This window comes from Pelmatolapia mariae, linkage group LG5 (assembly GCF_036321145.2).
Source record: "Pelmatolapia mariae isolate MD_Pm_ZW linkage group LG5, Pm_UMD_F_2, whole genome shotgun sequence".
NCBI classification, from domain to species: domain Eukaryota; kingdom Metazoa; phylum Chordata; class Actinopteri; order Cichliformes; family Cichlidae; genus Pelmatolapia; species Pelmatolapia mariae.
This window is the reverse complement of record NC_086231.1, coordinates 34,715,904-34,729,051: the sequence shown is the minus strand read 5'-3', so window position 1 is coordinate 34,729,051 and position 13,148 is coordinate 34,715,904. Positions and strand designations below refer to the sequence as shown.

General features: G+C 40.8%; 1 protein-coding gene across 1 annotated transcript; it reads left to right on the top strand.

Annotated features, from left to right (window-relative positions):
• The first annotated feature begins 495 nt into the window (after window positions 1–495).
• wnt7aa (wingless-type MMTV integration site family, member 7Aa) lies at window positions 496–12,789 on the top strand. The gene is made up of 4 exons (XM_063473231.1): window positions 496–599; window positions 852–1,078; window positions 4,474–4,745; window positions 12,310–12,789. Exons 1-4 carry the CDS (start codon window positions 529–531, stop codon window positions 12,787–12,789), a joined length of 1,050 nt encoding a protein of 349 aa, XP_063329301.1. The 5' UTR covers window positions 496–528.
• Window positions 12,790–13,148: the final 359 nt, after the last annotated feature.

Here is a 13,148-nt window from a genome sequence, read left to right as displayed (position 1 = left end):
TGCCCGGCCGGCTGCCAGTCTGCGGTGTCGCGGGTGACCTGTGGTTTAGGATGAGCCGCCGCGTGTAAGTGTAAGGACGTGACGGCTCCGCGTGTTTACCACACGGGTCTGCAGACGCACGCGGGAGCCGCAGCGTGTACCTGCAGACTGTGTGAGAGCGTGTGTGAGCGGCTCGGAGGCAGATCTTCCACAGAACACGCCCTAGTAGAAAAGGTAGACACACACACTCACGGCGAGAGAGAGACACACACAAACACACACACACACACTCACACTGAGCCTGATCACCGAGGAGCCGAGCTGCCTTACCTGTACACAACAGCCCCAATGCTCCCCTGCAGGCTGCCACCTCCAGCGGACTGTCACCAGATGAGAGCAGGGCGCGTTTACTTCCACACACTCTGGACTTATCGTATATTTACGCACGGGGCTCGGAACACCTGGAGAGCCTGCGGGACTCGGCAGGAGGAGTAAAGCTGGGTGTTGTTGCAACAGCGGAGCGTTCATCCACCGGCAGGGCTGAGTACCATGAACAGGAATACGCGGCGCTGGATTTTCCATTTTTTCCTGTGCCTCGGGATAGTGTATCTGAAAATCGGGTGAGTGCTCAGGTGTATTTGTTCTGTTGTTGATGTCTCAGATCAAATGGGAGATTCTCCAGACACACGCACGCACACACACACGCACATCGGGGTCTGCTGGGTGCTGGGGTCTTTTATGGTTTCAGTTTGTACATGTGTTGTTACAGAATCCCACGTACCTGGCCCCCCTGCATCCACTCACACGTGGTGTTCTCAGAAAGAGCCGCAGAAGGGAAACGCCACATTTCTAACCTGTCACCTTCATCGCAGGGGGCTGTCGTCGGTGGTGGCGCTGGGAGCGAGCATCATCTGTAACAAGATCCCCGGCTTGGCCCCGCGTCAGAGGACTATCTGTCAGAGCCGACCCGACGCGATCATAGTGATCGGGGAAGGAGTTCAGATGGGAATCAATGAGTGTCAGTTTCAGTTCAGGCACGGCCGCTGGAACTGCTCAGCCCTGGGAGAGAGGACCGTGTTCGGGAAAGAACTCAGAGTGGGTATGTAGTTGTACACGCTGTACCTCAGTGACTCGCTTAGTTTGGGAGTAGAGGCTGATTCAGGGGGGCTGTTGGCTTTTATCTTTCAGTGGCATATAAGTAGACTAATACTCCTAAATATAATTATAATGCCATTATAACACTACTGAATGTTGTATCTATATCTGAATAATGCTCATATTCTAATTTCCTAAAGCACTTCTGTAAAAATAATTCATCTTTGCCTGCTTTAAAGGGTTCCATCTCTCTTGTCACCTGGTTCAGGTGGACTTTTAGTAGAAATAGTTTGTCAACAAAAACAAAATCATCACATTAATGTTAAGATTTTCTGCAGATATTGAAATAAATGTTTGTGTCTCTGAGCTCCACTTTTGTCTTCTCTTTCCCCTCTGTCGATCAAGACAGGTGGCTGCCTCTCGCTCAGCCACTTGGAAGTGTCTTTCTGTCAAAAGGGAGTTCTTCCTCCCTACTGTCACCAAGTGCTTCTCACAGGGCGATCAAGTTGGGGTTTTCTCTCTTTCTATTCATTCCCCCTCACCCCCCCAATGCTGGTGGCAGATGGCTCCAGCACTGGGAGGAACCAGGCTCCCCCTCTGTGAGCCTGGTTCTACTGGAGTTCTTCCTCACAGGGAATTGCTTGAATGTTGGGGTTCTCTCTCTAGTATTGTTGAGACTTACCTGAAAATTTAAAGTGCCTGGAGACTTTCGTGGTCAGCTTTAGCGCAGGAGGTAGAGCAGGTTGGCTGCTGTTCAGAAGGTTGGTGGTTCGATCCCTGGCTCCTCCTGTCTATGTGTTAAAGTATCCACAAGTTGCTCCTGATGTCTCCATCTGAGTGCGAATGTCATATATAGAGTGCTCAAGTAGAAAGGCAAAATATAAGAACCAGTCCATTTACATAGTGAGAACCCTTTAAAACGGATATGTGAATATATGTCAACTAATAAAATAATTATTACACAATATTTTCTTTAGCTTGTGTGTTATCTTTAGTACATTTCCAGTATCATTCTAGCAGATACAGGGGAAATAAGCTGGACACTGATTGTTCAAAATTGCTTTTAATTCTCCAAAAACATTTGGAGGAGACATTCCTCTGAGGTACTCGAACTCTGACACTTGGACAGATGTCTGTAAGTTTGAAGCCCAGGCGCACTGCATCTGCTCTCAGTGGGAAAATAAGCCCCTGATTTGATCCTGTGTGTGGAACAAAGCTGGAGGCGATGCTCGCTCCAGAGACAGCACTGTGGATAAATGAGTTTTTAACAGGCCGGTATTCTGATGTCCAGTCATTTAAGTTCAGCCTGTCATCTCAGACGGAGAGCTGAGGGTGTTGTTTTTCATGTTGTGTGTATTATAGCTCACGCTGAGCTTTGATTGCTGCGTTGTGCATGACATACTAGTTTGAATGAGTGCACCAACCCATTTTCTTTTACCACTTATTTAATGTGATGCATTTGACAGCTGCAAGATACACATACCTACATGCTCTCTCCTTCTTTTTTTATCCACTGTCAGTGCGACTGCCTTCATGTATGTTCATAAAATACACCCCTCTCCCCCACCCACACCTCCCAAAGCTTCAAGTTCAGACAAGTACTTACTTCTAGGTTTACAAATTTACCTCCCGGTTCTGCAGCTTTGGCAAAAGACGCTGTATGTAGAATGATTTTTAGTTCAGTGCTTCAGGGCAGAGCAGCACTCTTTATCATCAGATTAAAGACAGCGAGTAAAGATGAGTGCAGATCTTTTTAGAAAAGCACAACTGCAAAAGGCTGCTTGGGTCCGGCTGCCCAACACCTTGTCTATGTGAATCTATTGTTTTGTTTCAGTGAGCTGGAATGCTGATAACTGACAGAATACACCAATTTGGGATCATTGTTGGCAGCAATGCAGGAGGGTACAGTAGTTTGGCATTAGATTCAAGCCTCCTCCCCACCCACCAAGTTGGCTGCTTGATGTAGAGAGTGAGTACGGGCTTCTCCTTTCTTGGCTGCACGGGCAAGCGATTGGACAGAAGAAAATATCTCTAGATCACAAATGTAAAGCCAGGATGTTGCTTTGTGTGATGTCCCATCTACTTTGAGATGGTCCTAGACTGATAGTGAGAATCAGGACTCGGTGTGCATGTGCTCCAGCAAGGTTCAACAGCTGCACAGAAGTGTGTGTGTGTGCATATAAAGACAAGCTGTGCAATGTCGTAAAAGTCTCTGTGGAAGTTCAATCTCTTAACATCCACTAGCTCAGTTGGGACAGGTCCAGGGGGACAAGTATGTGGTTAGGAAAATCAACCAAGTTAAACCTGGAGTAGAGTCAATGACAATGAATGTGCTGGCAAATGTCACTCAGGGCTTTCAGTGGAAAGAAAACAAAACAGGAACCCTCAAATGAACATCAGAACGAGGCAGACAAGATCTACTCCGGCCTCATTTTTATTTACATAACACAAGTGACAAAGGTTAGGGCGACGAGGATCAGCTTTAAGTTAAACTACATGTTAGAGTGAGGCACTGAAACTGACTTGCTAGAGCTAGAATTAAGCATTAGAATTGCAGAAAGGTAAAGCAGAAGGAAAAGTGGTTACAGTTAGATAAGTGTTACAATATGACAGAAGCAAAACCCAGCTCCTGATGAGAGTTGGGTTGTTCTTCAACCACAAAATGTTACCTTTCAAATAAAGTCTCATACATTCAGATGCATATAGTGATTTTCTTTTAAAGGTATCCCATCTGCTTGTCCCATATAGGTCAAAATGTCTCTAAATAATACCCCTAACCTGGGACGGGTCACCTGGCAGAGGTTAAGAAGTTAGTAGTTGAATATGATGACTTTATTGGCCATTTCTGGATGCTTTCCCCTCAGAAATGATCTCCGCCTTTAATTAAAAAACTACAGCTGAAGAACTTGGATTTATGGAGTGGAAATCCATCCACGTAGGGAGGTTGTGCATGCCTCTCAGATTCCCCTCCGCAGGGTGGATCCTGGAGAGATGGCGGCTGGGACAAGGGCCAAAGCTGATGCCCGAGCTTTTAATCTCTGATCTGCCTCTACTGTTTCATTATGTTCATCTGATCAGTGAAATAGTGTAATTACTCTCCTGCACTTACAGTAGTATCCCACCTGACCATACTTCATTACACGTTCAGTACAAGTTGCTTAAAAATACCTTCCTTTATTAAAGGTGTTCAATATTAGAGCTGTTAGAGGTACTCTTCCTGCTGAAGTTTATCTGCTTAAAGAGAGCTTGATTAATGAAGGGGACTTGGCTCGGCTTGTGTATTTCATGATTTGGTTTGAGGCAACTATGAAAGGTATGTAAGGAGGCTTGACAGTGCCTGAAATAGTGAATCCTGTTGTCTGTGATAGTGATTAGAAATGTCTTTCCTCTTTATCGCAGGCAGTAAGGAGGCTGCTTTCACCTACGCTATCATAGCCGCAGGGGTCGCCCATGCAGTCACAGCGGCCTGCACCCAGGGGAGCCTGAGTGGCTGCGGTTGTGACAAGGAGAAACAGGGTTTCTACAACCAGCAGGAGGGCTGGAAGTGGGGTGGCTGTTCTGCGGACATCCACTATGGACTGAGTTTCTCCAAGGTGTTTGTGGATGCGCGGGAGATCAAGCAGAGCGCCAGGACACTCATGAATTTACACAACAATGAAGTGGGACGCAAGGTAGGTTTATACATCGTCATCACCTGACGGCAAGCATTCTGACAGAGCTTCATGCACGGTTGTAATAAAGCCATGCAAACGGTATATCACAATATGCAAGACAATGTAGGCAAATCAGAAATTACATACACACTGTCTCACATGCTGTTAACGGGGTACAGCCTGGACATGACAGCAGTCTGCAGGCAATCCGATTTCAAACAGCCCACATTTGCTCCCCTAATACCTCAGGCCAACTGATGTTAAGTTTAAAGTTTGTGTCACTCCCTGCATGGATCTCATTGGGGTTCAGCTTTTAAGCGAAGCAACCTGAGATCAGTGTTGACTGCAGCACTGAAACCTGATTCAGCAGCATGCCTTGATTGTAATGTAACTACTAACAGTTGTAATGTGGATTGCTCACACTATAACTGATATCAGATCCAGCACTCTTTATAACCAACACATGTAATTAGGCAAACACTTCCATATCCGCACCTACAGGCAGTTCAGAGTTTGTAGTTCTTTGTTAAAAAGATAAAAATCTGAAAATGCTAACATGGTGTTGTAGTGTGTACAGGGAAAACGTAACTTTGCCAATTAAACAAGAAGAATAGCAAGAAGAAACAACAATGTGGGCTTTAGTTAGGGAAACCGTAAATTAGACTTTTTTGACTTTTTTCTCTGATTAAACTGGAGAAAAAAATCAGAGTGGTCCACTTATCTGAAAGTGATGAAACTCAAACAACAGTTAAAATAGCACACAGAGTGGTGGATGAGGTAAATGTTAGAATTTGTTATACCCACAGCAGCGAGAGCAGCAAGTTTTAGTTGTTTGAGTATACTTGAGTCAAAGATAGCACCCACTCAGTTTAATAATGATTGCTCAACAAGGCACATACCTGTCTTCTTTTTGCATGTTCTACATTCTTCATGTGTCTTTTCCAATATAATGTCTATGGAGAAAATGCTGTTTTGCCCACATTTTGATTTCTATTACCTTCATTTGTGTTACCTGGAAGCGGCACACAGAGGTCTCCCAAAAACTGTGAAAGCAGTTTGACATCTGCTTAAAACTGAAATCTGTTGTTATCTATTGTGTTTTTAACACTGTGTCCAAAACACCAGAATGTTCTCATGGAAACAAGGGTTTTAATTATTATTTCTTTAATCTTTATTGGTTTTCTGTCATAAGCTTCAGTGAGCTCTACAAACACATTCATCTTAGAAATAGAATTAACGGTTTGGCATTAAAAATGGTGAACCTCATCCCCTTATTTACCCATATATTCATACAGTACTTTCCTTCCATGCATACACAAATTTATCTGTCACACACATCTGCATCGAGGGTAATTTCTATCTTGGACACTTTAACATGCAAAGTGGAGGATAATAACACAACATTCCAATGAATGGACAACCTGCCCCACAGCCACATAAATGTATATAGATACACTGACAAAAAAAATACCTGCAGGTAGTTTATACAGGTTGTATCAGAAAAAATTGGGTAGTAAAATCTGGTACTGGTTCCTACTGTTCAGTCACTACTCTAGTCTTTGTTAAAATCTTAATGACTCACATCAACACGAAGGTAAAAAACAGTTGTTTTTTTACATAGAAATTTCATTATCAGGAGCCCCTGAGGGCATCGTGTGGTCATTGCAAAACTAGTGCAAAAATCATTTCGAGAACACTAACTCATGAAGTAATAGTGTTTTCAAAGAAACAAATTAGGGTAAACCCAAGACGACCATATTATTATTATTATTATTATTGTTAATTTATTTCAAACATGTAAACAATATACAGGTACATTTAGTAAAGAAAATAAGAGAGAGAAAAAAATACTATACAAAAGTCAATGCATTTCAATATTGCTACTGTTCTGATTCATTTACATGTTGAAAGGGAGTGGGAAGAAGTACACACTTATTTAATCCCACCCCTCTGCCATAAGTTATCAGTTAATATTTAATCAGCTTCATTACTGATATAATCTGTAATAAAAATAGTGAACAGATTTCTGATATAATATATACTATATACTATAAAATCACATCATGAAATTTTTTTAATAGAGACATTCACTTAATTTCAACATTTTCCCTTTCTTTATAGTTCGAGAAGATCATATTTTTATAACTCTTTTTGAACTGTTTTATGTTTGGACGTTGCTTTAATTCCGTATTCAAACTGTTCCACAGTTTCACTCCATGCACAGAAACACAAAAGCTTTTTCTTGTAGTATGTACAAACCCCTTAAATTATAACTTCCTTCTTTCAAAAAAAAACCCATACTCTGAATATTACCTGGCAGTTCTTTATTTTTTGCTTTGAATAGAGTTTGTGCTGTTTGAAATTTTACTAGTTCGGCAATTTTCAATATTTCAGACTGCAAAAATAGTGAGTTTGTATGTTCCCTATAACCTGCATTGTGGATGATTCGAACTGCTCTTTTGATATGGAAGAGCATTACCCTGACGCTGATATCGTTAGCAGCAGACAGCAGTAAGGAGCCAGACGACCGACTGATCAATAGAAAAGACTGTCCTCAAAACTGAACCACAAGAAAACAGTCCATTGAAAAAGCACTGGAAGGCATCGAAGGCGCATCCTGCTCCTACTATTAAAGTGGACATGAATGTCTGCATGCTTTAACCTTAATTTACACCACCGAGTCCAACTCTAAAAACAATGTCACAGATTTAACACTGTCCATGAAGCTAGATTTAAAAATTTTTATGGTGTTTAGAGCATGTGTAGTGCCATCTTGTCAAATATGGACAATTCAATTCAATTTTCAATATTTATACAGTGCCAAATAACAACAACAGTCACTTCAAGGTGCTTTATATTGTAAGGCAGACCCTACAATAATACATACAGAGAAAACCCAACAATCATATGACCCCCTATGAACAAGCACTTTGGCGACAGTGGGAAGGAAAAACTCCCTTTTAACAGGAAGAAACCTCCAGCAGAATCAGGCTCAGGGAGGGGCGGGGCCATCTGCTGTGACCGGTTGGGGAGAGAGAAGGAAGACAGGATAAAGAAATGCTGTGGAAGAGAGACAGAGATTAATAACAAGTATCTAGAAAACAAGAAATTGATGTCAGTAGGTTGGTTGGTTACTACTAATACTGCTACACCAGTTTATGTTAGGTAACTAGTGACAGAAACAATTATTAATTGGAAAACAAGTAAGTAAGTAAGCGCTTCTTCACTGTTGGCTAGCTGCACTGAAATGGGAGAATCCTGCTGGGCTTTGTTGAGCACTTTATAAATCAGGGTCTTTGATTATTTCTTGTTGGGCCAGACAAATATAGAAAACCATTACATCATGTCAGACCTGAAATCTGATTTTAAAAAAGAGGACTTTACTTGTAAGCTTAATATTTCAATTTTTATCAAATGCCACTGAGCAATCCTTACCTTTTAACATAACCTTAGTTTCTTCCTCCGTCTCTGAGTGAAGTTATCTTGCACTGTATTCTTTTCCTTGGAAATAAAGCAGCCATACTTTTAGCTAGCAGATGCACTGTGGGACAACCTGGACACAACATTTTGTGTGTTCGTTGAGGTGATGGAAACATTGTATTTGATGTTAATGTTTCTCCCTTTATGCTCACACCTATTCAGTAGCACTTGCTAGATGCTATACCATGAATTGTGTTCATCTGCATCAAAAGCACTGTTCTATAGCACCATAAATGATGAATAAATTAAATGTTTTTGGCTCTTTTCTCTGTTGGTATGTGTTCTTTTATGTGTTATTGTTCCCCCAGTTAGGCTCAAATTGGTATGAAATAAACACTTCCCTCAAATGTATTAAGTCTAAAGTAATAAGCCTGTTTTGAGAAAGTAACAAGGTACAAATATTTTTGTTACAATGTGGGGAATAAAAGCGAAAAATTGTCAGATAAATAAAGGCCAGCTGAAAATTCTACTTATAATTGGTAATGTGTACGTCATACTTCCCACCTCTGAAACTCACAGAACAACTACACCCATTCATGAGGTTCCCACCTGCTGAGTGCCTGTTTAAATTAAACTTATACTTAAAATTGTCTCCAGTACAGTGCTTATGAAGTAAATTAGTAAATAATAGTTATAGAGTAAGATAAATGTTTTTGTTTAAGGCTGTGAGTATGCTTATTTCAATTTAATTCAATTTTACTGTATTGATTACATATTCAAATGACCCCCTATGACACTGCACTTGGAGACAGCAGGAACGAAAAACCCCTTTTAACACAAAGAAACCTCCTGTAGAACTAGGCTAAGGGAGGGGAGCCTTCTGGTGTGTTGGGGGAGAAAGATAGGACAAAAGACACACTGTGGAAGAGAGCCAGATAACTAATGATTAAACACAATAGTTGCGTAGAAGCACATTGAGAGTGTTTATACAGCTAAGCAACAGCAACTAAGGGGTGGTTCAGGGTCTAGCCCTAACTATAAGCTTTATTCAAAAGGAAAGTTTTAGCCTAATCTTAAAAGTAGAGGGGGTGCCTGTCTCCAAAATGCAAATTGGGAGCTGGTTTCACAGAAGTGGGGCCTGAAAGCTGAAGGCTCTGCCTCCCACTCTATTTAGGAAAACTCTAGAAACCACAATTAAACCAGCGATCTGAAGCAAGGAACTCTATTGATACAATAGGTACTATGAGGGCTTTAAGATGGAATGATGCCAGATTATTCAAGACCTTTCTTTTGAGGAAGGGGATTTTAAATTCAGTTTTGCTAGTGAACAGATCCTAATATTGGAGAAATATCAGTGTCAGTATTCTCACTGCAGCATGCTGTAAGCAGTCCTAAATATTTGTTTGTTGCACAATGGAGGACATAGTCTGGTCAAAAATGACTCAGAGATTCCTCACAGTGTCACTGGAGCCCAGGGTAATGCCATCAGAATATGTATCTGTTTAGACAATATGTTTCTGAGATTTTTTATGCCAAGCACAATAACTTCCATTTATATTTAGATGCAAGAAATTAGAGGTCATCCAGGTCTTTATGTTTTTAAGACATGTCTGTAGTTTAACTAGATGGGCAGATAAAGCTGGGCATCATCTGCATAACAATGAAAAAGTAGCTATGCTGTTCTAATAACACTGCCTAAGGGAAGCATGCATAATGTAAACTGAATGAGTCCTAGCACAGAACCCTGTGGAACTCCATAATTAAGTTAATGTATGAAGAAGACTCCCCATTTATATGAAGAAATTGTAGTCTATTAGATAGACATTATTCAAACCACTGCATCACAGTACTTTGATACCTATGTTTATGCTCTAATCTCTCTAATACAATATTGTGGTCAGTGTTATTGAAGGCTGACACGTCAAACATAGAAATGAGTCCACTGTTTCTGTACTGTGACAAATTCTGAAACCTGACTGAAATTTTTCAAATAAGCCATTCCTCGGCAGATGATTTGTTAGCTACTCTTTCAAGAATTTTTGAACTCAATAAAAGACTGGATATTAGTATACTATTAGCTAAGACAGATGGCTTTTTACGTAGTGGTTTAATTAAAGCCTGCACTACATAGTCCATTAAGACAGATAAAGACTGAAGCATTAATAAATGGTAGAGCTTCTTTGAACAGTAGTAATGGGATCTAATAGGCAGGTTGATGGTTTGGGGGATGTAATTATTCTAAATTATTTCTCTAAATTTTCTTTTCTCATTTCTTAGGTTTTTCTAATTTTTATTTAAAAACTTTTCAGCTATTTTCCATCTTCTTCTGTGTGATTGTCAGCTTTTAGCAGTTCAGCACTTTTGTTTTCAGGTTAAAATTTCTGTATTTTTCATCTCATTCAAAATTTTTAACTTAAAATTCAGCAATTAATTCATTTCAGTGCATACATTCAGATTCAAGCATTCACACTGCAGTTTCTTCAGAAAATGCACTTTCTAGTTTTTTATATAAATACTGATGGTTCAGCCAGAATAAATCCTACTGAATTTTGTTATGCCCTGACTATGTCCACACATGGATGGTCATTGAAATTTTGTCAAGATAAAATATATGCTCCTTTATTTAATCTCTAACTTTTCTGAAACTGGTAATATGAACTCCCAGATGTTTAGGAAATATTTGCATTTTCAACAAGCTAAAGTTTTATAATGACCACAACATTGTGCAAATGCATCATTATGGAGGATGCTCTTGAGATTTCTCTAGTGTAGTTGATTTTAGACCTGTGGTTGGACACACGGGCAAATTAAAAATGTATCAGGACCTATTTAGCTTCAAACTTTTTTTTTCTTGCAGTTTAATGGCATTTTGGTACTAGAATAGTATTAAAAGCTAATAGATGAAGAGATGTGAAGAAAGTTAATTGTAGTCAAACAAAAGTAAAAAGGAAATCCTGCTCAGTCTTTTATGCAGTTCAACTGAATCAAATATTAGTTTCTGTTCAATGACATGCATCAGATCATGTAACTGACCATGAGATGAGATTATTTTAGGATGTGTATAGAGTTGATGAAAACCTAATTTCTATGTATTAAAGACAGAAATAGCAGTTCCTGCAGACCCTTACCTTACATGCATCAAATGAAAAATCTAAGCAAATCTTTGTCAAAATTTCTCTGTGTGCACAGCTTTACTTTAGAGGAATGCATCTAAAATGTTGTTTGCAGAAGGCTGTGCGAAGTCTCTCGGGATGAGGCTTCATATTTTAGGCCTGACATCAGTCACAATGTGATACAGTGCGTGAATCTCTTAATATACACTTACTAAACTGATACCTCTGTAATTATTGTAGGAAAGCTTTCATGTTTAATTGGAGATAATGTCAGTCTGTGTGACTTGAGTGCCAACCTTCCAATTTCTTGAGAAGAATAAACAAGAGTGTAAAAGGTGCCACAGGAGGCTTACGGGGCTTCTGTTAGACAAACAATGGCATCTTCACTGGGATTTCACTTCACTGAACTCCATGAATTAAATGTTTGCTGGGTCTCGGGGGCATGACCACACTAAGCTGTATGCATCCAAGGCTTTTGACAATTACCCCACGAGACTCCAGAAAGTCTGAGGCCACATCAGAGTAGAATAATTAAAAAGCAGGGTGAGGCTTCTCTAATGCCAGCAAGGGTTCCCACTCAGTGAGGAGGAAGAAGGGTAAGTTGATGTCATTCAGCCAGAAGCACAGACAGAGTCCCCTGGTTGTAGTACACTGAAAGGTTCCACTCCTAAACTGTAATTCAATTCATTTCAACGACTATGGATACTCAAGATTGTCTTTTGAAGCTCATCCTGACTCGTAAAAATGGCACATGTATCGCTGGTAGCTATAGACTGACATACTGTAGCAGCTCTGAGATCCCTGGAATGCTTGTATTCATTTGGAATGCTAGAAAATGTTTGTCTCAACCTGTTGAAGCGTTAGACTCCCCCCCCCACCGACTCATTATGGAAATACAGCAACAAACAGTCTACCGAAATTGTATAAGATGACAAAAATTGTAATTATGCACACTTCTTTTATCAGGAGGCATGCATTAGTTATAAAATAACAATTTTTCAATGGCTTAAGTTTGAAAAGATTGCTTCATCTGAGCTTTTCCTCTATAGGTCCTGGAGAAGAGCATGCACCTAGAGTGCAAGTGTCATGGGGTTTCTGGATCCTGCACCACGAAGACATGTTGGACGACACTCCCCAAATTCCGTCAGCTGGGATACATGCTCAAAGACAAGTACAACCACGCTGTTCACGTGGAGCCTGTGCGCGCCAGGCGGAACAAGCGTCCCGCCTTCCTGAAGATCAAGAAACCACACTCCTACCGCAAGCCCAAGGACATGGAGCTAGTCTACATCGAGAGGTCTCCCAACTACTGCGAGGCTGACCCTCTGACCGGAAGCATGGGGACGCAGGGCCGTCTGTGTAACAAAACAGCTCAGCAGCCCAACAGCTGTGACCTGATGTGCTGTGGTCGGGGATACAACACACATCAGTACTCGCGTGTTTGGCAGTGCAACTGCAAGTTCCTGTGGTGCTGCTATGTCAAGTGCAACACGTGCAGTGAGAGGACAGAAGTGTATACCTGTAAATAGATATATTTACTGGACATTCCTTTAGCGTGTGTTGTTCGTGGGTTTCAGTATCTGTGGAGAGACTGCCTTGCTGCCCTTGTGTTACAGCAATCACAGCTTTTTCATTCAACTTTGTCGATTATAATGATGCCAATGGACATCTGCCACGACACTGGACTTGAGCTATCAGCTTCACAAGTGTTCTTTTTGTGTTTTAAATTGATTGACATTTTGTGCTGCATGCTTAACGTTTTCACAGGCCGTACTGGTCTACTGGCATGACTCACCTTAAACAGTAGGCCTAACAGGTTTTTATTTTATTTTATTTTTCTTTTGTTAATCGACTAATAATTTATTTGATGAGAAAACTACTGATCATT